Source organism: Ascidiella aspersa, chromosome 7 (assembly GCF_963924565.1).
Source record: "Ascidiella aspersa chromosome 7, kaAscAspe10.2, whole genome shotgun sequence".
Taxonomy (NCBI): domain Eukaryota; kingdom Metazoa; phylum Chordata; class Ascidiacea; order Phlebobranchia; family Ascidiidae; genus Ascidiella; species Ascidiella aspersa.
Window position 1 is genome coordinate 10,202,566 of NC_139453.1, and position 13,651 is coordinate 10,216,216.

General features: G+C 36.0%; 2 protein-coding genes across 2 annotated transcripts; both read right to left on the reverse strand.

Annotated features, from left to right (window-relative positions):
* Positions 1–1,514: 1,514 nt before the first annotated feature.
* On the reverse strand, positions 1,515–4,452 carry LOC146137664 (tetranectin-like). The gene is made up of 4 exons (XM_083394417.1): positions 4,419–4,452; positions 3,066–3,302; positions 2,388–2,594; positions 1,515–1,603 (listed from the first exon to the last, which is right to left on the reverse strand). Exons 1-4 carry the CDS (start codon positions 4,450–4,452, stop codon positions 1,515–1,517), a joined length of 567 nt encoding a protein of 188 aa, XP_083250543.1.
* Positions 4,453–5,340: 888 nt separating this feature from the next.
* Positions 5,341–10,688, reverse strand: LOC146137665 (parkin coregulated gene protein-like). The gene is made up of 5 exons (XM_083393405.1): positions 10,546–10,688; positions 10,084–10,218; positions 8,887–9,058; positions 7,888–8,037; positions 5,341–6,971 (listed from the first exon to the last, which is right to left on the reverse strand). Exons 1-5 carry the CDS (start codon positions 10,615–10,617, stop codon positions 6,811–6,813), a joined length of 690 nt encoding a protein of 229 aa, XP_083249531.1. The 5' UTR covers positions 10,618–10,688; the 3' UTR covers positions 5,341–6,810.
* Between the last annotated feature and the right edge of the window lie 2,963 nt (positions 10,689–13,651).

Genomic DNA, 13,651 nt, shown 5'->3' on the forward strand with positions numbered 1-13,651 from the left:
TAAAACTGATGAGAAAGAAAAAAGGAAGAGAGGACAGAGAAGTATTAATGAGGAGCAAGAGGCAGTTTTTATTGAATTCTGCTAATGGTTTGACTCAGAAATAGAGAATCAGGTAATAATGGACATGGGCCAAGTCCATCAAAAGCTGCAGAAGTTTGATCAGTCACCAGATAAGAGCGTTTCTTATTTCAAGCATTGGCTAAAGATAGAAATTCAAAGAAATATAGAAAATAAGGGTAGATGTACTCTTCCTCAAAGATAACACCGACAAGATTATGCGACAGCATCATGCTAATCTTGACTATGGAGATTAGAAGACTTTAAGGAGTGGGTTGATTATGAGAATCATTAAAGTATTTTGCCTCGGCCATTAACTTCTTCTTCACTGGGATTGTCTGAGTCTGATACAAGTCCACGAAGTGTTTGTTGGCTGGTATTGAGCAAGCCACAACCGTTCTATTTTATTGACTAGACAACAACTGATTTTATTCATATACAGCTCTTGGATATATAGAAGTTGAGAATTTGAATGAAAAAAAAGCAACACGATAATTTCCACACATTTCTGGCACTCTTGATACCATTGTGCAGGAAACTGGTAAAGAGAGCAATGATGAGGTTGCGATTGAAGGTGTGCTTGAAGATCAATCAGTGATGACAGCCGAAGTGCCAGTCAGTGAAAGCGCATTTTCAAGCAATGATCCGGTAGTCTTTATGGATGCTGGAGAAACGAGCAATGCAGTCTCTCAGTTTATTAGAGATAATATAGATTTAAACACTGTCTCTATTCATCCTTCATGGAGGCGGCTGATGGGAAAATGGGAGCCAGACACTCAGACCCAGTAGTAGGCTACAAGTGTTTGAGCACGGCTGTATTTGCCAACTCATGAAGGAACTAGAAACTGCTTACAAACACACGACCACATCTGCGTACCAAGAATTCCTGCTGTAATCTCCACATTCGACCGGATATGTCAAACTGGACCCCAAGAGAAAAGTTTCTGGACAACACTTATAACAAGACTGAGCTCATCCACCTTCTCTCTTCAATCTTTCGAAAACATCACAACACTGTGGAGTAGTGTGGCAATGCTGACACTTCGATTGTGAGAGAAGTACTTACTTCTGCTTTAGATGGATCTGTTGAGGTCAGTAACATTTATGCTTCAGTTAGTATAACTATTGGATGGAGCCTGGGAAAGTAATGGAGTAATATGAAAAAACATAACTCAGACAGATGGAAATTGTTATCTGTTGTAAATGTTGTTATATCTACAGGTGCGGGCAGAAGATGCAGGCGTGCTGGTATTGCTTGTGCACCATGGCTCGGACAGCCATCATCCACTCTTCTTAACCACATCTTTAACGTCTTTGTTTTATGACGTTCGAAATATTAAAGAATGTCTTGAAAACACAGAAGAGGTGCCTACTCTTCTGTCTTGCCTGTCATCGATGGACAATAGGTGTGCATGGATATGAGCCAGTTCCAACATTGGGCGATGGCTCCTTATGAGCTATTGCAGTTCACGAGCTGTATTCCTTATGGAGATCGCAACATCCGGCGATGCAGCTTCAAGAAGAATGGGGTCACATGCATCTAGGCCTGTGGATTATGTAAAGGCATCACATGCGAAAATGGCTTTTACGATAATATTGAGTTTGAAGAAGGCATAGACAATGGCTGTTGAAACTTCTGACATTGTGGATCAGAAATAACTCTTCGGTAACATACATCTATAGGAATTAAAAGCTATTTATTTGTGCGTAAATTTAAAAGTGAGTGTGGCGTTGTTTTTTTCACAACGGAGAGTCTGTAGTAAAAAATAAATGTTAACAATCAATCGAGAATCATGAAAACAGTTTATTTAACCCCTCCTAAGTTACTTAAGGGCGATTACAAAAAAAAATTTTCTTTCGAAAATTTTTATTTTTTTTATTTCTCGAAATTTAACAGCATTTTTTCTGGGTTTCCCACAAGACTTGAACTTCAACATTTTTACACATGTTATTACACACCTTTACAAACATAATGGTCAAGAAATTGTTTGGTAACAATTTAGTTAACAGATTTTTATAAGTTTCCCTTATTATAGCCCACAATGTCTTTCTTTTACGTTTCTCGATATTGTTAATTCGTGGCGTTGTAAGCGACGTCGTGAAATTCCGCTGCTGTCAACATAGTGCTTCTCAAATATTTCTCGCAGATACTCAATTACTAATTGTAATTTTAGGAGAAAAGATTTGGCGACCCTAATCGGCAACATGAACTTTTCGAAAGTGACCACAATATACCATAAACAGAATAAGTAAATTCGAATTTAATCAATGTGAGCCAATCGTTAATTTGATAAGCTTCGACAAGTTCTGTAGCATTCAGTTTAACTTACATTGGGGTGGCGTTGACTGGCAGAGGGCCGTGTTCATCGCCTCGCACGGTACGTCAATCCAAGCTCCCATATACACGTTGTAGGCGATCTCGTCGAACTTGCTCACGGCGCAGTCCCGATTCCGACCCAATTCCACGTTCAGTGGTCGGCCCGCTTCCCACATTTTGAAGGTGATCAGCGTCTCGTCAAAGTAGTACAGCCACGTTCCTGGAGAAAAAGCGCTCCGGTTTTCTTCACAACCAACGATTTTGATCGCTAAAATGTGTTTTCAAATGGTTGACTTCGCTTCAGTGGTTTTGAAAAAAAATACTTGACTTAAGTATTTTGGGCGAATGACTTGACTTGGATTTAAGTCAATAAGTCGCAACCAACTCAAGTATTAAACACCAATAGGATTGTTTTATTTCAGCTTTTAAAAATTAGATTAGAATTAAAATTAGATCATGTTTCTATTCTTAAATTTTTGTAAACCCGAAATTTTGGTAAACCCGAATTTGAATTAGAATTTTACTAAATAATAAGTTATATCGCAATTTATTTCAGTAGGAATTTCCGTGGTAAGTATTCGTAATTAGAACTAGAATAGAAACACGCAAGCAATGCACAAATCGGATTAGAATTAGCCGCATTTTGCTCTAAGTCGTTCAATTAGAAAACTTTTCGATGTCTGGCCCCAACCTTCGTATTTGGAGTCGGTGATTCCCAGCCAGCACTGCTTGTCATCGCGTACGCCCAGCAGCCGTGTGACCTCCTTTAGTCGAATCTGCTCCTGACTATTGCGAATAGTGATCGGCCGTTTACCGTTCTCAGCGCAGAAGGAGACCGCTTCTGCAAATGTCCTTGGCTGGACCCCGACCAAAAACTCAACCCCCTCCAATGTAACATCTGCGTTGCATTTCTTTGATAGAAGTAATCCTAAAATGTCTGTATTATCGTTTCTCACAGTATATAGAAATCGTGTTGGCCTGCTTTGGCCGAATTACAATCGATAAATCAGTTTAGTTTGTTTCATGATATAAGCCATGACGTGGAACGCTTGCTGCCATCCAACAATACTGTGTAGCTGGAGCAAAATTTAACGTCAACGTTATTTTCGCTTTCGTCTACAGATGTTTTTAATTTAATAATAACTTTTGGGGGTCATCTTTTGCATTTTCAGGATATGGGGTCACGAATTAGAATATCTAGAAAACACAAAACGTTTCACCACAGTCAGTGTTTTTCAAGGCAGTGTTTCTCAACCTTTTTTTCGCGGTGACCAGACTACGAAGCGTATATTATATAACGACGAAGCTTTGGCGACCCAATTCCATTCATTGAACGCTTTATATATGAATAATGAGATAAATAAATTGTTTCGAGTTTAATCATTATAAAACATGTCTTGGTATTCCTCCCACAGTGTTTCTTTCGGAAATCTTGCTCTAATCCGATCTTAATCAATCTAGCCATGAAAACTGCAGTTGGCGACCCAACCAAAATAAACGGCATCTAACATTTAAGTCACAAATCCTAGGTTGAGAAACAGTCTTTATAAAGGTGTTCTAAGGCAGGGGTCGGCAACCTTTTTCACACTGCGGACCGGTTTGAAACTGAAATTTTGTCGCTGACCGGCCTTAAAAAAACAAATGTTCTGTAAAGAAAATTTATAACAACTTTTGTCCCAATTAAAATGCATGCGTTTTTTCGAAAATGTTCTGTCTGAACATCAACATTGTTTATAAACATTGCTTGCATGATTTAATTATATTGCACTTTAGGGTGAGCACGCTTGAACTTTGAAAAAAAAACATTATTTATGGCCCGTTTATGATAATATATTGTACGTACGAGGAGTTAGATTTTACAATAAAAACATCGGGTTTTGATCAAAATGTCATCTGTAAACCCTGCTGCGGACCGGTAATGAACTCCTCGCGGACCGGCGATTGCCGACCACTGTTCTAAGGGACACAAACAAAGCTAAAAGCTACCACAGCTATACATGGCGCATATGCCAAAAATCATTTGAAGCAGACTGCTAATACTCACTGGAAGTTTTTTCTTTGTCTTCTTGTGCAAGCATAGCATCGAATGAAAACGACGTTGAACAAAATAGGTAAAGAGCCCATACATGTTTACAAAGGTACATTATAATGAATTACTGACTTGACAATTGACTGTTTATATGTTATCAATCATACTGAAATACTTTTAACGGAAAATAAAGCGGATTGGTGAGTAACGAGCTGTATGACTAGTCCAAAACCAAAGTTTGTCATACATCAGTAAGCTTACTAAGTTAAATAAATGTCATCGTTTTTCAAATATGTTGAATGCAGCAGTTCAACACAAGTTTAGTGTAACCTGCTGGTCCCTTCTTTAAATACCTTGAAAGCCTCAAACGTTGTTTCCTTTGAATAAGTCAAAACACAAGGACTCAGAACTGTGCGTAAAATGATCACACCGAAATGTTATTATTGTAATCATTTTTCTCCTTTATTGAATTCAGATTTTTCACAATTTAAAAAAAATAATGCATTAGATCTTTACCAACATGATGCTAAAGTGTTCAACAGATAAAATTACGCCGTTTTTGACCTGGGTTTTTGTGTATTCTATCCATTGTGATATATTATTCTCCTTTATAGGCTACGACGTTTTTTGGTATAATCTAAATGGGATTGGTGTGTTCATGAATGTTAGTTTTGATTAAAGCATTTAAAGACCTACGGCACTTTTTTAAGTATTATTCAGTATGATGTACTAAATTTTAGGAGGTGGTTTATGCTTTTGTTAGCCTGCACCGGTTGAATGCTCTCAAAGTGCTTTGTGTTTACTTTAACGAAATGTTTAAATGCTGCACAAACTACAGGTAACATCAGCGCTTCTCAGAGTGGCGTTTCCTATGGTGGATTTTGCGAAGCTTAAAAATCGATTAGGATTTACACAGTTCACGTATATACCAGTCCTATATATCATGGGTTCTCAGGTTTCGCAAGTAAGGCAAGCCATACAATCCGTCACAATGAAAATTCCGTATCCAGCTGTAACACAAACCTTTCACACAAATCACTGCTGTAAGGTACAACTCAGCTAATGGAGATGTGTGTTTTTGACGAAACAAAGCGACAAGCGTTTCGTTCGAATGGTTTTGTTTTCAAAGAGAAACCTGTAGTATGTTAGGCTGTGCCACAAGGCAACACACAACTGAACATTTTTGGCATAAAACATACAATTCGATGCGTTAAAAGTTGTTCAAAAACAACTAAGCATTTGTCACCACATTTTGCAAAAGCTTAAATAGAAAACGATTTTCCTTGTGAGCAAATAAAAGTAGGCTGTAACAAACCCACGCTTTTCGAACGAAGCATACTTGATTGAGAAAGAGCTATACTGTACGTTGGAAAAGTTTTGGCGTATTTACATGGTAGCATACTTAACACGGCTTAGGCTAATCTTGACCCTTAGCCATTGCTGTGAGCGGAATGTTGTGCGGCGTTGTTGAGGCAAAAGTAAGTGGACGGTTTTCAATTGTTGCCACTACTCAGCCGAAAAGCTGGTGCTGTTCTGTGGGCGCTCGAAAAGGACAATGGCGGATTATGCCGTCACACAATGGCGGTCGATAAGTGAAAATGAGTTGAAAGGGAAAATTCCGGATTTGTTAGGTTAATGTCGATCAATTATGTGAATATATAACACACGAAACAAAATCTCAAGTATATAGGAAATTCATTTAAAGACTTAATATATGTTTTAAGACACTGATCAATATCAGTGGCTAAACAACTATATTTGGTAAAGTAAATTTAAACAACGACTTGTCTAAGACCTATATTAGTTTGTATTATCAAACTTTGGGCAAAATTGACTTGTTCTATTAGCTTTTTACATGTTTTTATTTTAAATAGGTATCCAGTTATTTCATATGCAATTTAGCAGACTTGGACTCTGACTTGCAATGGTTTGCTACACAAGAGAGACGCGTTTACGTAATAAACTATTTATTTGTCTCACAAGTAATGGTATAACACGTTGTAATAAGCGGGATAGGATCTCACAGGTACAAGTTCGGTACGCGGCCCAAAAGCAGCCGGCAACCAAAACGCTTCCGGACAATTTACCCAAAAGGGGGCGGCACCCCTGCAAGGGGTGGGGGTGTTTGGTGGGGAATTCCCGCGTTCCCGCAGAAGGTTGGCGTAAAAAGGGATGCGCTAAATAAAGGCTAACACGAATAAAAAAACAAGGCTACTCGACCGCGCTCATTTTGCAGCAAACAGGCCATGAGCGCGAAAAACGACAGAATCGCAGACGGACGACTTGTAAAGTACTGTTTTTTGTTGGTATTATATTTTAAAACAAAACAAAATGAAAGTTTTAAATGCTTTAGTTACGATAGAGGAGTCTGGAAAGGGTTCGATCAGGAGAAAACGGGATGGGATTGCTAGTTGAGCATGCATGACTCGTAGGTGGGGACCATGTACTTGATGTTGATGAAGGCGTCCTCACCGCCGTGACGCTCAAACGCCTCTAGGGTCTCCTGGATCAAGTCACCGATGTTCTCGCGTTTCTGCTGACTGTAGTCGATCCCGTCGCCGCTGTTCACTAAGCAACAAATGCCAGGGTTGTTTTGGGGGCACTTTTGTTGGGCGTTTTGGTTGAGACTCGAAACACTATACCTTCTTAAGACGTAGTACGAATATCAAAATCCATACAGAGGTAGGTACCATTTTGAACGCTTTGAATAACTTTTTATTCATTTTCAACATCTGTTAAAATGAAATAAAGAGCTATTCGAAACGTTCAAAATTATATGTACTTCAGTATGAGCTTTGATATCCTTAGTACGTCTTACTATAGCCTCCAACCATTACGCTCCGATAGTTTCTTAGTTTTGTTTTTTCAAATCGCTTTTAGAATTGAACGTTTGTAAAAATAAGTCACAAACTTGAAAAAATTTTAGTCGTCGCGTTCGCTGAGTGAAAAGGAAAAAAAAACGGACGGTGTCGCCAATTTGGACATGTAGACTATTTCTATTCTTTATTTTAAAAAAATCGCCTTTGCAAAAATCAAATTTACAAGTTTCTGTCGCCGCGATCAACTGCGCGAATAAAAAGTCGGGCTGTGTATTCGGTTGGCAGCAGTCAATTAGACTTATTGCTCAGGCTTTTCAAAGTTGGATTCTTATAAACTTAGCTTTCATAAAATTAAAGTATTGAATTTGCAAGAAATTAAAAAATAAACTGATATCCGAATAATCAATACGAAGGCTAAAAACTTGGTTAAAACTGGGCCTGATGCCATTGTGTAAAATACCAAACCTTGCTTAAAAATAGGACCTCGACATTGCGAAAAGGCAGAAAGGCATGGGTAAAAATGGGTGACTGGGTTTTTTGAAAATGGAAGGATTGTCAAAGTGTTAGCTGAAAGTTGCTGACAGGTCACGTTTGCAGTCTAGTTACATGCCGAACACGTATTTTTCGTGTAGCGCACACCACTCAGTCAACACGCTTCTACTTACAGTTGTTGTTCTTGAAGATGTTGAGGATGGGCAGGATCTGTCGGTAGTAAGGCACGAGGGCCTCGCCCACCATTTCTCCCGATATGACGAGGTGCTGCAGCACTTTGAGGGTCGTGCAAATCACGGGGCGGTTCCTGGTGTTAAGGGCATCTTTGGAAGAATAACGAATGCCATTTTACGACTGCTTGTCGGTTTTGTTTAGGTAGCGTGACGGGAGTGCAGTGGTGCACACTAATACTATTTTCTCTTATTTCATTTTGCCTATCTTTCCAGCTTTCAAAACATAATAAGGTGAAAATCATATTTGATATGCTTAAGATTGTTTTTTAAAGAATTTAAAACTCGGAATTTAAAATTTAAATCAAAATACCCTCTACAGGTTTTCTGTGTTGGAGTTAATGGCAGGGTATTGGTGTATTCTAGCAACAACAACTCTTGAAAGTTATAAATAATTCAAAATGTTTAAACTCCATAATCTTAGGAATTTGGGTTTGTACATTGCAAATGAAACAGATCAGAACCGCACAGATAACTATAAACAATGTAGATCAATGTGTAACTCTCGATCAATACATTTTTCACTTTAGAAATAGAAATTCGTCATCATAGAGAGCCAATTAACATGTGAATTTTAAAAAGTTAAAGAATGTCCAATGAACACCAACTATTGATAACCAGTACAATGTACATACTAACTAGTGTAAAATACTCGTTAGTGGCCAACCAATGGTAACAGATAAATATCATAAGTAAAGTCTGGTATTGGGGACTGTGCTGACAAATAATGCCAAGTAGACTACTTTACTGGCCAACTGGCATCATAGCCTACAGTATTTTTTATATTTTATTTAGTTGTTACACTTTGTGCAAATCTGGCCAACACGCAGCTCAGCATTTACATTAAAATTAGCTAATGTGGTATCTGCTTACTGAAATAGTCTCATTGACCTAGCAAGCAAATGTATTGAAAAACATTTGCCCAAACACTTCAACACCTACTTTTGATAGGAATGATTAGTTGTGGGATAACTGGAAGAATTTTTGAGCCACCATGCTCAAGCATGTCGTGGACTCCTTGGCGGGCAAAGAACTCGTACGGGTGAACCGTTTCGCAAAGCCCATCGTAAAACAAGGGTAGGTAGTGGTGGTAGTCCAACTTCTCGATTTCGACCTGTTCAAAGCAATTCAAATGTTGATTTTACTTTACAAGGTAACACTACTAGTTACCAGACTTGGACAACTAGATTTATTTTAGCTTTTTAAAATTAGATTAGAATTAAAATTAGAGATTTTATCTTTTCCAAATTAGATTAGAATTAGAATTAGATCGTTTTGAGTTTTTTTCAAATTAGATTAGAATTACCGAATTCCTAAAAAATCAAATTTCAACTAGAATTTGAACTAGAATCTCATTTAGTTTTTACAACCAATTTAATTTAATCGCAATTTATTCTTATAAGAACGTAAAGGGTAAATATTTGTGTGCTAATTTGTATGCATTTTTATGCCTTTTAGCCTGTAAAAATTACATACAAGTTGTTCCAACCAGAAAATTTTAATTGAAATTCTGTGTTTGAACTGAGAGACTAAAAATGCCGTTGGACAAAGCAGCATGAGTGGTAAAATCCAAATTAAATTAGAACTAGAATTAGAGCAAACAAGCAATACACAAATTAGATTAGAATTAGAATTAGCCTGATTTTGCTCTAATTCAATGAATTAGAAAACTAGAATTATCTAGTTGTCCAAGTCTGCTAGTTACCTCAACTTATTGCAAAAGAAAAATGTGTTCATATGATAAAAATAAGTAAGTGTAGAATTACAAACAGAAGTTTTATGGGATAAAGATAAATAGATAGATTATTTATTCAGAACATCAAACGCAAAATTATAATAATAGAAACACACTGCTACGAAAATCACGGTTGTGAGTTTCCCATAAACTTTTATAATAATGAAAGTTGATTTGATAAAATTGATATTTCGCCAAATACAAATGTTTCGGCAAATCCTCAGGCCATCATTAGTGCAAAAACTACTATGCAATTTGAGTATCATTAAAAGACTTGTAACATATCTTAAATTGGGCTAAGACAACCAATGATAGAGCAAGAACACAAAACATTTTTCATAGAAAACACAAGATTATTATTATGTTTTGACAATACATCTTTAAAGTGAGGTAATTTTGTTTACCTTCCAAGCTATTCTGTTTCCCTTGGTGTCATGCTCCAAGGCAATAGGAAAGTCTCCTCGCTCGTAAAACTTCCTGAATGCTGTCGGTTTGGCCGGCCTACACTTGAATGCTTGGGCTGGTGGAGGGCCCTTCACCTGTCATTATAACAACATATATTTGGCTTACCCAACCTACTATGATACCATTCATGGTAAGGTAAATTAATATACATACACTATGAAACAATGAATCCAGAATAAAAAGAAAGACATATATATCGCAATTTATACTATACAATTTGAATATACATACATTAATTTTTGACATTTCCTACAGTTACAAGTTGTAACTTACAACTTTCTTCTACTTTTACCAAATGTACATCTTGAAAGCACACTATTAATTAAATTATAGAAGCTTATAAAATTGCAATTTTTCCTTACAACATTAAATTTTATAATAGTATTTCTGTCCCATTTTACCTTCGAATTCTTCATGTAGGCTTTCAGGGAAAAACCCTGGGTTCGGTTATGCTTCTCAACGGCAGCAGACATAATGATGATTACCAACAAAATCTAATTTATAAATACTAACCCTATTTTGAAAGTGCAGGGTACTATGCCAATATTCTGAAAATAAATCACATACAGATGTTTTATTTTGATTCAACTGGTACCATTTTCTTTGTATACAATGGCATGAGAGTAACAATTACCTAAGTTAAATAGAAAAACAAACATAACCAAATATTGTAAATCACAGCTTAATTGAATTTAAAATTGTGAATATTACAAACTACTATTGATTAAAAAAAATAAATAAAGTTACTAATATAACATCAAAGTATGTTATCAATGTTAAAATATACTTTAAAATAGATCCATACTGATAGCTTAAAAGAACAGAAATGTATGACTAATATCTCAAAATGAAGCTAGACTGAAATGCAGCTATAAAATGCTGAAACTAAATCAATAGATGTATTTAATCCTTCAATAAAACAAAAGAAAAATAATTGTGGCCATATGGAGAGAAAGTAAATCTCAGAACACAAATTAGGACATGTTTTACATGACTTCACAAATAGGATTATAAATCAGCAAATCTTAAAACCTAATTAGTAATGTTTAACACACCTAATATGATACCTCAGAAGACCATTATAATATCATTGCTGTCTTTGTAAAGTGTAAAAACAATATTCTATACCAGTGGTTCTCAAACTTTTTAAAAAAAATTACGCAACGGTCCCCCAGAAATTTTTTTAATTGCTCACGGTCCCTTGCAAATATACGCAAAAAAACACAAAACAACACGTTGTTTTTAATGGTATCAATGAGACGGATGCACTTTGCTTGCTATATGCTCGGCTATGTTTCTAACAAATCACTTTATTTGAGTGAAGCAATCACGAACAGTTTTAAAACCGTGACTGTATAAAGGCGTATAGCCCACAATGTCAGCGCAGCAAACTGTAAAGACGTAATTCTAGTTAGCACAAATCAACACTATGACGTCACAATGAACAATTGAACTTAATCCGTGCAATAACGTGAATGAACAACTAATGATAATAATAATCAGCTTGGTTTGGAAAAGTAAGTTGCCTGAAAATTTTATTGCACAAAAAATGTTCTTCTTCAGAAGAGTCGATTTGATTTCTTGTTAGGTGCTTCGCGGTCCCAGAAAATTGTCTTGCGGACCCCAAAAGGACCGCGGACACCAGTTTAAGAACCACTGTTCTATACACACCAAGCAATGAATTACAACATGCATCATCTTTCCACTATCCTATGGTTTATTATGCTGCTAATCAACTGTTAAATCTAGCAACCAGTCTGTACTTTGTTGCAGCTTCACATTCTTTTTTAAAGCAATGTTTGTGCACACCAGAATTAGTTATCTGAACATCTATATTTTGGAAAAAGGGTAAATTGTGGCAGAATTCCAAACCACAGGTGTTCACAAAACCCTGATTGTACACGCGTATACTTCAAAATTTGGCGCTTCACACCTGAAATCTTAGCAAAAAGTGCCACGAAATGCAGACTGACCTACACAGACGACTACTAAATTTAAAAAAATATTGATTGACGTGATAAATATTGAAAATAAACCAAAAGCAAAATTGAACAATTCGCATTTAGTCAATTAATAGTTATGGTTCATTGATTAGAATCAAGCAGTTTGAGCTGTAAAATATTCATATTTGATCTGATAAGAATTTCAAATTTATCTTTGCAAACAATTAGCCATTTTTTAATCATAATCTGGCCATTTAAAAGATTATTTTTGTTATTTTGCATTAAAAATGGACTGTTTTTTGTCACAAATTTCAATAAAACACACCCTGCAGATTATATGGCAAACAAATTGCTTTACAATGAAATACAAAACAAAGAAAAACTTTATGAAGAGTTCATATTTTATCCTTACCTGGCTCCCATTTTTGAGCTTAAATTCATTTAAAATTCAAGTAGTGGCCAGTTTTACAACTTTTTTGGGGTTTTAAAAATCCGTTGGTTTAGTACTTGTTTTAGTTAAAACATCGATTTAAGCAGTTTCCACAGAGAACACAGCAGACCAACAAAACAGATCAAAATTTAGCATTCGAAAATATGAAAAACAATGTTTGGGTAGAAGCAACACACTATTGTTTGTAAATAATCTACAAATTACAAAATCATAATTTATACACTGCCGCTTTCCCAAACCAAAACTCGAAGCTTTACTTTGTTAAATAACGGGATAACAAGTTTACCACACACTCGTCAAAATACAAAGAAAAACTATAAGTTATCGTATTAGTTACAACATATATACAGATAAAATAGATAATCTAAATTGATGACCAACAAACGACTTAAACCAGTAAGAATAATTTCGTTTTAGCAGATTCGTAACCGGAACAGCAGAAACGTCAAGCAACTGATTGAGTTACAATCGTTACCTAGCAACAAGTTAGCCTTCGTAGGTTAATATTTATTTTTTAAATGTGGGGTGTGATAATGAAACAATACCTATTTTGAACGAATGCTGTTTCTATTTTATTTAAATGCCAACAAAAAATTGTGGATGATCTATTGAAACTAATTTCTGTTTATTTGTTGAAAAACAACTACTTCTAAATTTAACCACTTGGTGTCACTACTAATCGCATATGACAGGATTGGCGAACCTTTTCATCGCGCGGGTCACAAACGCATTCTCAATTCTTGCAAAATGCACAAGTGGGTCGTATATTTTAAGATATGCTAATTTATGCGAAGCTTTGCTGCTGCGTCGTTGTAAGTGTATTTGTATTGAGTTGGTAATTCAAGGTTTTTGGCTGATTTCCAAATTCGGATACCCACGAAAGTTAAGAAACTAAATAGTTAACAAATTGTGCGGCATTTTTATGGTATTACAGGAGTTCAGCACAAAACTTTCAGTATGGTTTAACCAGGGTATTTAGAATTTTTAGGCCGCGAGCTCTTAATTTTCCTAAAATTATCGCCACCTTCGTTTAACAGCGATAAACAAAAATATTGTTGATGGTTCTGCACACATTTTCAATTTTTTTACATTGACAACATTTCGATATTTCTA